Raw genomic sequence first — 13,667 nt, forward strand, 5'->3', positions numbered from 1 at the left:
GATTTGAACAGCAAAAGTCATCCGGCCACAGTCGTGTTTGTGGGTCGCGAATGCTGTTCTGTGCTTCTGCAGAACTGCCCTAACCTGTTTGTCTGTGCTAATTGTGGTCGGGTCAAACCAGAAATCGCCGACTGAGCTAATCTTGTTTGCGTATTCACCTATTGTGAGCGTTGCGGGGGCTCTTGCGGATTTTGCCATTCTCCAAACACACTGGTTGACTGGATCAAAGGACAGGTTGTGGGAATTCATAAAATCGATGCCCAAAGTGTGTTCTACTGTGTGGGGCAGGTCGACTAAGACTATGGGTGCTTGGTGGTGAATGGGTACAGGGGCTGTGATATGTCGCTGCTGTGAGTGGCCTGTGAAGCCGCTGAGGGTGATTGTGGCTGTAGTGGGCCCCTTGTCTTTCTGGAATATGGTGGAGGAATTGATTGTGGTGCGGGACCCTCCTGTGTCCCAGAGAAATTAGATGGGCTGTCCCCGTATCTTTGCTGCAACTACTGGTCGGCAGGACCTATCCCAAAGAGTGTCACAGACCCAACTGGGGCAGCCCGAACACCGTCAGTCCGTTCCGTTCAGGTCCGTATGGTCTGAATGGGTGCTCACAGTATGTTTGGGCTCTGTCCTATTCTTATTCAGAGTGCCTGCCTGCTGGGCTCTCTGTGGCTTTCGTGGGGCATTGCATTCTCGTGCAAAGTGTCCTAACTGTACACAGTTGTAACACTTCTGTGGCTTTTGTGGGGGGGCTGTTCCTGCCTTCGTTCACCCATGCGGGGTTCTGGTGCGTTTTCACCGCTTGGATGTCTGCTTCTGCCTGCTGTTCCTCGGGTTTCCTAATTGCAGGTTTGTTTTGTACAGACTGCTCCCAGGCGCGGGACAATCTTTTGAAAACCCATTTCTCATTGTGGGCTTCCTCTGAGGGGTCATAATTCGTAAAGGCTTTTTGTCCTGCCTCTGTGGCATGGGAGATAAGGGTGCGGGTCCATTTGGCCATACCTTCTTGGGACAAATGGGCAGTCTAGATTACCGAAAACTGCTGTGAAATGAATCCACAGGCGTCCAGCAAACGCTGTGGGGTGTTCTGTCTTTTTCCGCCTGCACTTATTCAGGCCTTCTACGGGGTCACCTCTGTTGTAGCCAATCGCGTCTAGGATCGCTGCATGCATTTCTGCAAGGGTGCCTCCTCCTACATTCTGTGGGTCGGGAAGGGCTGCTACAACCGAAGAGTCTAAACTCAAAACTGTGAGCTTCACATGCTCACACTCATCCAGGCCGTACATGGTCGCCTGCTGCTTCACTCTAGCAAAGAAGTGGTGGGGGTCTGAGGTGGGGAGGAACGGTGTGATTTTCTCGCACGCGTCCCGTAATTGGGTCACGGTTAAGGGGGTCGTGTACAGAAATTCCATGTCTCCTTCCGATATGACTGTGCGGTGGGTGGTTACTGGATTCATTGGTGCCTGAACTATCTGCTCTGTGGGGGGTTGGGGCGTTTTTCTCTTCTGGGGCTTTCCTTGCGCACATGTTCCCTGAACATATCTATGCGCGGTTTCATTTAATTCTTCCCAATCCGGGCCGTCTTCTGTATCGAACTGGGATCCAAAGGTGCTCTGGAATCCATTCTGAACTGAAAGCAAAGACTGCAGTTCTGCATTCTGCTTCCGGCACTTCACATGATCTAGTGAGCTCCGTCTGTGCTCTGTGGTGGCAGCATGGAGTGCTCGTAATGCTGCTTTCAGGTCGCTACACTGCCTTTGCAATGCTTCTACCTGTTTCTCTGTTTCCTCTCTTACCAGGACTGCACGTTGCATGTCCTGATAGGCCTTTTCGTACTGTGTCTGGAAGCTGCTTAAATGCGCCAGACAAGATTGGTGTGCCCTCTTGGCATCATCCACCTCGCCGTCCTTTGCTGCTAACTTCCTTCTTAACTCGTTGTTCTCTTTCTCAACCTCACTTACATTGACCTTACTCATTCGATGTACTCCTTCTATCTCTTTATGGAGTGTCCGAACGACCTCCTCTGTGCCAGACAGGACATGATTGCCATCAGCTTGCGAGCTTTTCCCAAGCTTTTCTTATGAATCTCGGGCAGGTTCTCCCACCAAGTATGTCCCATACTCCTGGGTCCTGTTTCCTCATTGTCACAGAACTCACTCTAAAGGGGCCATCCCTTCCCTTTGAGATATTTCCTGATTTCTTCTTCCCAAACGGGACACTGACCTACTCTGCTTATGGGCGCTGCGACCACGAATTCTTAGGGTTCATGAGGCATTGCATTGCCATCTTTCCTCTCTAAGTACTCTCTTAAATTTGGAACGAGGGGTACTAAGGTGGTGCTGTAATTACAGATACGGCTTTCGCTATTTTCCGGAATGCAAACTCCCGACAGTTTTTCGCAACAAAATTCTATCAGTATTACCTTATAGCCCTGTTAATTACGCATGCATTAACACACTTCCGAATTACAAGGATTGATCAGACCTGCTTGAACACTTGTGGTTTTTCTGTTCCCAATTGGACTTCTGAATCAAATTTTGGGTTCTCCCGGAGTGGTTAAGCCACTTCTAAGTCGGGTCCCGTCAGGATGTCGGCAGTAATATGTTGGTAACTTTTGGTTGGCTCTTAATTCGTAATTTGCTCTGTTTGTTTAACCTTTGCTCTAGAGTCGCCAGGTATCTTTATGATACCGCCACGAGGTTCAAGTTCAAGTAATGATCAATAACTCAACTCACCAATTAGTAAGATTCAAATCAAAACACATTTATTATACACAGTAAATCACTACTCATGCATAAACTCTACTTTCTAGACTATTCCTATCACTAAAAGGCCTATACTTAGCTTCGGAATTGGCCCACCAGATCAGTGGAACAAATGGCGTTTCGTTCAGGTCCTGAGTCTGCAGGATTCAAAAGCTGGTATGGACTGGTAGCTAGGAGCGCCTATCTCATAGCGAGCGTTAACTTGAGACTTACTTGATTGGCAGCCGCTGGACAGTTCACTCTCAGGGGTTGCTTCGCATTGCTGAGTGACCCTGTCAAGAAGGACGATTTGAACTTGGGGGCTTTACTTTATAGTCCCCAGGGGCTTCCCGCCCTTCGGGGCGGACCCCGTACCTGGTTCCAAGTGATTGGACTGCGTTCCGATCACTTGGATCGATTTCTCCAATACTGGAGTTGTTCCCTGATCGCTGGGCGGTCCCTACATGTCCGTTGGCCTTCCTTTGTCTTGGCTCCTGCTGGCGCCGAGGAGTTTGGCTTGGCTTTATTCACCTTAACTGTTGCAATTGTGTCTTGGAATTGCTCATTACTATGCAGATGGCTGCTGGTTTCAGAGCTGTCTGGTTTCTTACAGGTTTCAATACACATGATTTCTGTATTTGCTAGTCTTTGCCCGTGTTGGCTGAATTTCCCTTCAGCCTTTGCGGTTCTCCATTTTAAGTCGGGAAGTGGCCAACCCAGGTGGCTACACCTGTTCCGTGTCCAGAGTACGCTTATTAATCAGAGTACATCAACCAGTGTGTTTGGTACCAATTCATCCGCTGCGTTATTCATTTATTATGATTGTTAGTTCAGACTTGCAACATACTCAAACTTCTTACCACAAGTTGACTGCCGCAAAACGATTTGGTAACTTGAACTACAATTAACATGGAGGATTTCCTCCGAACTGTTCTCCCTGGATTTTTACAATTGCCTCATTTGCCTATCACTACTAACTCCGGAGGTGGTCAACAGCGTGACTATGTATTACTAGAATTCTGTCTGCACCAATTAAACTGTAAGATTACCTATCATTTGTCGAACCTGCCTGATTTACATTTCAGTGAAAGCAATGCAACGTCAGGCAGCTTTTATAAAGAGTATGCGGCCCACTCTGCCAGTTTACAGCCCAGACGTTGAAGGTGAAAATCTACACATAGATTTTAAATGCAGTTCATTAAGGGGATACAATTATTATGATGAGAAACACGGTCAGCAAATATCCAAGTGACTAAAAAACACAATTGTACAGATCGATTGCTTTGCCAAAGGTTGATTAGAAATATCAATTCTACCTAAATTGAAGTTTGTCATCTTATTCATTTGACAGAAAGACACATAGCGACAGATCAACAAAATGACTCCTGGTATTCATATGCTCGGAAATGTTTGCTCAGTTAACACTTCCAAACAAAACGGAGGTTGAGGCATTAAACCACAACAGAACCAAAAGTAAACATATATCAAGAGTACATAGGCCGATGACATCTCCAGATGAATGAGATTACTTCTTTTAAACAACAAAGAATGTGAGCAAGGTAGTACTTCAGGAGAACTAATATGTTATTTCCTGTCACTTGCAGTCATTCCAATCCTTGTACAATGAAAGCTGATTCAACTCATAAAAGGAACAGAATTCAAACCACTTCTAGCATAACACAGCCAACAATTTTGAAACCAAGTTTCCAAACAAAATATTGGGAAATGACAATTTATGTAGGGAAAAGCATCACTAAATGCAGATAAGAAATTAAGCAAAACATTCTGATCCAAATAGATTACATCAAATCAATGGCTTTATGAAGATTGTCCAAGGCTCTCAATCACGCAGCACTGATTCATTTCTCCAATGTTTCTTTTCTGTCTCGTTGCCAATGCTGCAATCCGTAAACAGCTATTTATATTTACATTACATACAGAACGTTGGTGAGTCAGTTGAATAGGCACTATTTGGCAGATGCAAAAATAAAGCTGGATTCTGCTGAACAATGAAAGTTCAGCTTCTACATACTTTCTGGTCTCTATAGAGTGCTGTCATTCTGAGGAACATGGTCTAGGTCTTCTAACAGTACGGCAAATTTCTTACATTTTTTCTTTACAGGGTCTGTAATGCGGTTACAATGCACAATATTTTCACCGAAGATGGATTTTGCCACAGTTATGGGCTCTCCATATTCTCCTATTTCTCAGACAATCAAAGAAAGTGGGTTGAAAATATTGGACTTCAGTCTCAGTAAAGCAGACTTCCCCTTCCCCAACAGTAAGTTAAATCTTGTGAAGGAAATTTCCAGGCATTTGGCAGCAGTAATGTCATCAGGCAGGAGAAGTAGCCAATCAGATTGATTGTCACAGACAGCTAACCAGGACTTACAAGCATTTTATTCTTCATTTTTAATTTAAATGTCACAATTGCAAATTAAATGTTGACTGGATTTAGATAGAAGCGAAAATGTCATTATAATAAAAAGCTTTAAAAAATTAAACTGCAATTCTTCAAATCATAGTGGAGAAATTAGATATTCCACAAATATAAAACAAAAGCCTTTCAGGCCTATTTAGCATGTTAAGCAGTAATTATGAAATGATTATGCAATTAAAATCCCAGTTACACCTCATCTAACCAGGTGTAACTTTTAAGGATTTTTACAGTGAATTTAAAAGTGCAACAGTGAAAGTTCTCAATTCTTAAATTTCAAATTGATTGCATGCTAAATTGTCCCTTAGTGTCCAAAGGTGTGCAGGTTAGGTGGGCTTGCTGGGATGGGGCAAGGGAGTGGGTCTGGGTGGCGTGCTCTTTCGGAAGGTCGGTGCAGACTTGATAATCGGGCCGAATGCATAGGAAATAGAAGCAGAAGGAGGCCGTTTGGCCCTGCTCGGCCATTCATTATGATCATGGTTGATCATTAAGATCAATACCCTGATCCTGCCTTCCCCCCCCATTTCCTTTGATTCCTTTTGACCCAACAGCTACATCTAATTCCTTCTTGAAATTACACAATGTTTTGGCCTCAACTACGTTTTGTGGTAGTGAATTCCACAGATTCACCACTCTCTGGGTGAAGAAATTTCACCTCACCTCAGTCCTAAAAGGTTTACCCCTTATCATCAAACTATGACCCTTAGTTCTGGACTCCGCCACCATTTCTTCTGAATCTAACCTGTCTAATCCTGTTAGAATTTTATCAGTTTCAAAGTGATCCCCTGTCATTCTCCTGAATACCAATAAATATAATCCTAACTGACTTAAGTCTCTCCTCATATGACAGTCCCGATATCCCGGGAATAAGCGTGGTGAACCTTCACTGCACTCGCTCTATGGCAAGAACCTCCTTCATCAGATAAGGACACCAAAACTACACACAGTACTCCAGGTGTGGCCTCACCAATGCCCTATACAATTGCAGTAAAGAATCCCTCTTCCTATACTCAAATCCTCTCGCGATGAAGGCCAACATACCATTTGCCTTCTTTACTGCCTGCTAAACCTGATGCATGACAACACCATCTCTCTCAATTCAATAATAATCTGTCTTATAATTTTTACTACTGAAGTGGATAACTTCACATTGATCCACATTATACTGCATCTGCCATGCATATGCCCACTCACTCAGCCTGTCGAAATCCCGCTGAAGCATTTCTGCATCCTCCTCGCACTTCACCCTCCCACCCAACTATGGATGATCTGCAAATTTAAAGATACTACATTTAGTTCACTCGCCCAAATCATTAATATATAATGTGAACAGTTGGGATCCTACCACTGATCCCTGCGGTACCCACTAGTCACTGCCTACCAATCAGAAAAAGAACCATTTATTCCAACTTTTTGCTTCCTGCCTGCTAACCAGTTTTCTATCCATCTCACAACACTACCCCCAATTCCATGAGCTTTAACTGCGCATAGTAATCGGCTACGTGAGACCTTGTCGAAAGCCTTCTGAAAGTCTAAACAAACCACATCCACTGGTTCACCCTGGTCAACTCTACTAGTTACAGCTTCAAAGAATTCCAGTAGATTTGTCAAGCATGATTTCCCTTTTGTAGGCAGCATGGTGGCGCAGTGGTTAGCACTGCTGCCTCATGGCACCGAGGGCTTGGGTTCAATCCCGGCCCTGGGTCATTGTCCGTGTGGAGTTTGCACATTCTCCCAGTGTCTGCGTAGGTCTCACCCCCACAACCCAAAAAGATGTGCAGGGTAGGTGAGTTGGCCAGGCTAAATTGCCCCTTAATTGGAAACAAAAGAATTGGCTACTCATAACTTTTTTAAAAAATTATTTCCCTTTCATAAATCCATGCTGACTTTGGCTGATTATACCACTGCTTTCCAAATACTGTGCTTGGGGAATGGTCTCCTCCTGCAATGTAGGGATTCTAGTCTGGGATGCCAGAGGTTCTTCTACAGCATACCCACTGGAGAAGAGAATCACCGACAGTAGCTGCTAGTTATTCTCCACATGTATGATCTCCAGAAATTGCCATCAGGTTCAGTGATGAAATGACAGCTAATGTTGGCAGTTTCAACATTATTACTGACAGAATTTGGACTAACAGGCTCCATCTTACAGCTAAGAGTTTCAAATAATCATTTCATGCAGCTACTTCTGGAACGTACTTCCAGCAGGCCAGTGCCGAGTTGCTTACTTGTGCTGCTTCATTAGGGTGCACTCGCCCCCTTCTTGTGGGTCCAAGTTATACATGTAAAGATAACCATCTGCCGCTGCTACCAGTAGCCGAGGAATCTTCTGAATTCTGGAACATCAAAGTCAAATGTCAAGTTAAGATAACAGGTGAGCTGTTGTTTTATTTTCCTTACCTCCTGGTGAAGTGAAGAACAGATTAAAACCTTCACTGCTTGACACTTGTTCAAATAAAATGCACCGCATCTTTCCTCATGTGCTCTCATTGATTTCTTTCTATTCTTGACTTCTCCAATTCCTTCTTAATGTCCCATTTCTTCCTTTCAGATTTATGTTTAGATTCATAGACATCTTCTTTTAGTTATCTGATTCATGTTGCTCAATTTGCTTCAATGCTTTTTTTATTATGCCAGACCAACAAGCAACAAACATTGCACCAAGTGTGGCAACTACTCGATCAGACTTCGACACTGAACAATCACAACTTACTGTCTACCCAATGGATTTATACCACCAACAACTAAAAGATAACTGAATGTTCCGATTGACAGTCTATAAAGGCCTGCGCACTTATTTTTACAACAAATTCCAAGACTGGATTCTTTCATCTTTGCTGCTGTATCTAACGTTTAGCAAAATGTTTCACTTACGTTGCCAATGCACAAATATTTCTGTGCCCCGAGAATGGCAGTCGGACTGTTGCGAATGCCCTGCCCTGGTTGAACATCTCGGTGACCTGGGAAGGCAAATAACTAGTGGAAGCCATGAGCACCTTCCCAAAGTAGCCGGTCCACGTGGTGGGCTCTTCCTGCGGTCTAAACAATGAGAGGCATTCAGAAATATACTGCAATCAGTTCTCCCTCCTCACCCCATCTCCCTCGAGGCCCACACTTTCAGAGGCAGGGTTGCTAAATACAGATTTTATTTATCTGCATCATTTATTAGTTGAATGGGGCAAGTGGGTAAACTACTCCTGGGGCCATTTCGGAGATAGCTGCTGGGAAGTGTACAACAGCAATGGAGCACAAGAACAGGAGAAGACCATCCAGCCTCACAAGCCTATTCCACAATTGGCGACAAGCCCCCTGATTTTCTCCCTTTACAGGTAGGGAAGTATGAATATGTACGTACATCTTACAGTTCAAATTAATACTCACGTGTTAAAAATCATCACACAGGAAGTGTCTGTGCGTGTTGGGTAAGGTAGAAAGACCATTAACCACAGCTAGATATTTTAAATAATGACAAATTGAATAGCATACTCTGGGAAGTGTTGGCATTTTTTGGTATCACAAACATAACACTTTGTTGTTCAGATGGCGCTCAATTGAGAATTTTTCACTCTAGACTCATCAGTAAATTATTGGTAACTATTTCAGTGTTTACTTACTTTTCTTTTTGTGTCTCCAGTTTGAAGATGTGCACTGTCTCTGTGTTACTGGATGCAGACAGGAACATTCCATCCATACTGAATGCTAGTGAACAAATACTCACACACCTAAATGACAAGAAACAAGTCACGGAGGAAACGAGAACCTACTTATCAACCTGAAGACTAGAAATTAATGTCAACAATTTATGACAGGGGCAGCAAGGTGGCGCAGTGGGTTAGTACTGCTGCCTCATGGCGCCGAGGTCCCAAGTTCGATCCCGGCTCTGGGTCACTGTTTATGTGGAGTTTGCACATTCTCCCCGTGTTTGCGTGGGTTTTACCCCCACAAGCCAAAGATGTGCAAGCTAGGTGGATTGGCCACGCTAAATTGCCCCTTAATTTTGGAAAAAATTAATTGGGTACTCTAAATATTTTTTTTTTTTTTTTTTTTAATTTAAAACAATTTATGACAGGAACATTTTTAAAGCACACAACTCTCTCACTATGCTACTTTTCTGCTAAATTACGAGAGAATTTTTCTGGAACACTATTCAAGAAAGGATGAAGAGAAAACAGAACTATAGGCCAGTTCCTTTTTGTTAGTTAACTTTGAGTGACCCTAATGTAGATCTGAATAACAAAAATTTGAACTAGTTTGAACCAGTGTTGCCTTGCATTATTGCCTCAATTTAACTTCACATTCCAAATTTACGTTTTTCATTTGTTTAATTACAGTATTTCAAGTACCTTTGTTCGCTTTACAAAAGCCTGCTTTTAGGTCAAAAAGCTCAAATTCCTAGTTTTTCCTTCCAACACCCTCACACAGGAGATTAGTCTGGTTACTCTTAGTTGCACTGCCTCTAGCACTCAAATGTCTCGGAGCCTCAATGACCATGACGCGACAAAATACTCAGGGGGCGTCATGATCGCACAGTGGTTAGCACTGTTGCTTCACAGCGCCAGGGTCCCAGGTTCCATTCCTGGCTTGGGTCACTGTCTGTACGGAGTCTACACATTCTCCCCGTGTCTGCGTGGGTTTCCTCTGGGTGCCCCGGCTTCCTCCCATAAGTCCCGAAAGCCATGCTGTTGGGTAGTTCGGACATTCTGAATTCTCCCTCAGTGTACCCGAACAGGTGCCGGAGTGTGGCGACTAGGGGATTATCACAGTAATTTAATTGTAGTGATAATGTACGTGACAATAATAAAGATTACTATTATTAGAGAGCACTGTGTGGTTTAATCACGACTTTCTGACTTGCACTGAACTGCGCAGGTCATTCAGTTCATTGTTATATTGGCTGCTCTGTATGGTTTGGATTTTGTAGCACTGATTTATTAAGGATCTCTTTCACCTTCTTTCTTAATAATTTCAATACCACTCATGGAGTACTTACGTTATCCCATTTTTCTTCTTATGTACAATATTTTGCATATTGCAAACATAACATTTCTGCCATTGTCCTCCCATATTTTACTCAACTTTCCGTAACATCTGCAAATTTTACATTGTATTTGGTTGCTGAATCCAAGTCATTGGTTTCAAACAGAAACAGCAGTGACCCTAAACAATGAGCAGCCAGCTCACAACTCCTTCCACCCAGCCCAATATCACTCCTTTAACAAGCACCCATTGATTTCTCTCTTCAGCAAGTCTATTATCCAGTTACACTATTTATCATGACATGGTCCAGATTTTGGCTTAATTTGCAGCTGTTTTGGAGAAACTTTGTCAAATTACTTTTGGAAGTTACTGTAGAAGACAGAAAAAACATACTGGAAATAATGAAGAATCCAAAGGTCTAACGAGAATGAAAAATGAAGAATTTAAGGAAATTAGGATTAATAAAGGAATAGTACGGAAAAAATTAATGGGAATAAAATCAGCAATTCTTGTGGGCTTAAAGGCCTACATCACAGGGCTTTAAAAAGGTGGCTAGAGATAGTGGATGCTTTGGTTTTGACTTCCAGAATTCCCTATGTTTTAGTATGATCCCTGTGAATTGTAGAGGAACAAACATAACCGTGTTATTCAAGAAAGGACAATGGAGAGAAAACAGGGAGCTATAGGCCAGTTATCTTGACTTCAGTTGTAGGGAAAGAGTCAGAGGGTGGAATTTACCGGCTGTTCACACTGGCGGGATATTCCGGTCCCACCGATGGCACATGGATTTACCAGAGGAGGGGTGCAGTCAATGGGAAATCCCATTGACAATGGCGGAACCAGAAAATCCTGCTGGCGGGCCGCCTCCACTGCCGAAAAACACACAGTGGGTTGGTCAGTAAATCCCACCCAGAATATATTAGAGACATGATAACAGGATATTTAGAAATCCTAATATGATTGGACAGAGTCAATGTGGGTTTATCAAAGGGAAATAATGTTTGACTAATCTGTTATAATTTTTTGTGGTGTAGATAAAGGAGAACCAGTGGGTGTAGAGTATTTGCATTTCAAAAAGCATTCAAATAAGTTAGCACTCAAGAGAGTATTACATAAAACTAGGGCTCATGACATTGGAGGACTGGGTTGATAAGTGCAGAAATTGAGGACTGTTGAAGGGAAAGAAAACAGGGCATTACTAGGTTGTCAAGCCCAAAATGAATGGGTGCTGCAAAGATGAGTGCTTGAGCATCAGCTAAGTACAATTTATATCATCAACTTAGTTGATGGAACCGAAGGAACAGTGGTTAGCACTGCTGCCTCATAGCGCCAGGGACCTGGGTTCAATTCCGGCCTTGGGTGACTGTGGAGTTTATACTTTCTCCCAGTGTCTGCGTGGGTTTCCTCCGGGTGCTCCGGTTTCCTCCCACAGTCCAAAGATGTGCAGGTTAGGTGGATTGGCCATGCTAAACCTTCCCCTTAGTGTCCAAATATGTGCAGGTTAGGTAGGGTTACTAAGATAGGGAGGGGGAGTGGGCTTAGGTAGGGCGCTGTTTCAAAAAAGGGTATGTGCAGACTTCTGCATTGTAGGAATTATATGGTAATTGATAGAAAATAGGAGGAGCAGGCAATTCAGCCCTTCGAGCCTGCTCCGCAATTCATTATGATCATGGCTGATCATCCAACTCAATAGGCTGATCATGTCTGCCCCCCAATATTCTTTAATCCCTTTCGTCCCAAGTGCTATATCTAACTCCATCTTGAAAATATACAATATTTTGGCCTCAACTGTTTCTGTGGTAGCAAATTCCACAGGCCGACCACTATCTTGTGAAGAAACGTATCCTCATCTCAGTCCTAAATGGTCTATCCTGCATACTCAGACTGTGACCCCTGGCTCTAGACATCCCCACCATCAGAAACATTCTTCCTGTATCTACCCTATCTAGTCCTGGGAGAATTCTATTGGTTTCTATGAGAAGTTCCTCATTCTTCTGAACTCCAGCGAATACAATCCTAACCGTCTCAATCTCTCTTCATATGTCAGTCCTGCTATCCCAGGATCAGTCTGGCAAATCCTCCATGCATCCCTCTATAGCAAGAACATCCTTCCTCGGATAAGGAGGAACAATACAAAGTTTGGCGGGAAAGTGAGCTGCGAGGATAATGCAAATTTAAAAAAACTGCAACGGGGCACAGACAGGTAAAGTGAGTGAGCAAGAACGTGCCAGATGGAATACAATGTGGAGAGATATGGAGTTATCCATTTTGGTTGGGTAAACTGAAAAGCAGAATATTGTGTGAGATCGAAAAAGTTAGTATGCAGAGGGTCCTATGTGTTCTTGTACTCAAATCACAGGAAGCGAACATGCAGGTACAGAAATCAAATGGTATGTTAGACTTTATTACAAAGGGATTGGAGTATAAGAACAATTATATAGGGCCTTGGTGAGACCACACCTGGAGTATAGTTTTGGTCTCCCCAAATAAGGAAAGGTATACCTTCCTTAACGAATACGACAAAGGTTCACCAGACTAATTGCTGAGACAAAGGGAAATCCCTATGAGGAGAAATAGAGTGGAGATTGAGTAGACTTATATTTCCTAGATATTTGAAGAACAAGAGGTGATCTCACTAAAACTGATGAAATTCTTAGAGGTTGAGAGGACAGATGTTGAGTGGATGCTTCCCCAGTCCTAAAGTCTAGAACTAGGGGGTCACAGTATCAGAATAAGGGTTGACCATTTAGGACAGAGATGAGATGGAGAGATTTCTTCACTCAAAGAATTCCCTACCCCCGAGGACTGTGGATGCTAAGTTGTTGACTATATTCAGGACAAGAGTTTGATAGATTATTGGATACTATGGCAATTAAAGGATATCAAGATGGTGTGGGATTGTGGAGTTGAGGTAGAAAATCAGCCATGATCTTATGGAATCGAGGGACAGGCTTGAATGGCTTACTTCTGCTCCTATTTGATATATTCTCATGTCCTTATATTTCTCACAGTTGACTTGATCGTTAGTTCTTTCTGAGAAGTCCAGCAGGTTTGTCAAACTGAATTATACCCACCTAAAACCACAGTGACTACTGTTTACCACATTATTGTTAACAATGAATAGATAACCTTCAAATTTAACCATGCCCGATTTTCTTACCTCTTAACCCCCCTTCGGAATTCAAAGAGTTTCTGTCCCTCTGGAATGGAGAACACGCGGATTACTGTTCCCTGCAGATACAAAGCAAAAGAAACAAAATTGGCAAACAAAACCTAAAGGTAAAAGTTATACTAAGCAAAACTGATTAAATAAGAAAATGATTATCATTCAGCAGTATCTAAAAATATTTACTAAAAGAAAACTAGGTTAGTTTCTAAGCTGAACTCAAATACCTTCACTTACATACAGCACAGACTTTATCAAAAGTCAGAATATAAAATGGTTGAATAGCAGCCTGGTGCCTCTGTGCATTGCACCAGAGTGAAAACCAATGGATATTCAACCATTATGTTCG

The 13,667-nt window shown here is 42.9% G+C and overlaps 1 protein-coding gene across 2 annotated transcripts in view; it reads right to left on the reverse strand.

Moving 5' to 3' along the window:
- Positions 1 to 13,667, reverse strand: part of wipi2 (WD repeat domain, phosphoinositide interacting 2) — a 117,026-nt gene that overhangs the window by 11,680 nt on the left and 91,679 nt on the right. For both annotated transcript variants that reach the window (XM_072480947.1, XM_072480946.1), the window contains 4 exons: positions 13,313 to 13,383; positions 8,790 to 8,897; positions 8,050 to 8,214; positions 7,404 to 7,511 (listed from right to left, as the gene is read on the reverse strand). In XM_072480947.1, coding sequence (XP_072337048.1) covers positions 7,404 to 7,511; positions 8,050 to 8,214; positions 8,790 to 8,897; positions 13,313 to 13,383 — 452 coding nt within the window. The remainder of the gene's footprint in view (positions 1 to 7,403; positions 7,512 to 8,049; positions 8,215 to 8,789; positions 8,898 to 13,312; positions 13,384 to 13,667) is intronic.

Source organism: Scyliorhinus torazame, chromosome 17, assembly GCF_047496885.1.
Source record: "Scyliorhinus torazame isolate Kashiwa2021f chromosome 17, sScyTor2.1, whole genome shotgun sequence".
Classification (NCBI taxonomy): domain Eukaryota; kingdom Metazoa; phylum Chordata; class Chondrichthyes; order Carcharhiniformes; family Scyliorhinidae; genus Scyliorhinus; species Scyliorhinus torazame.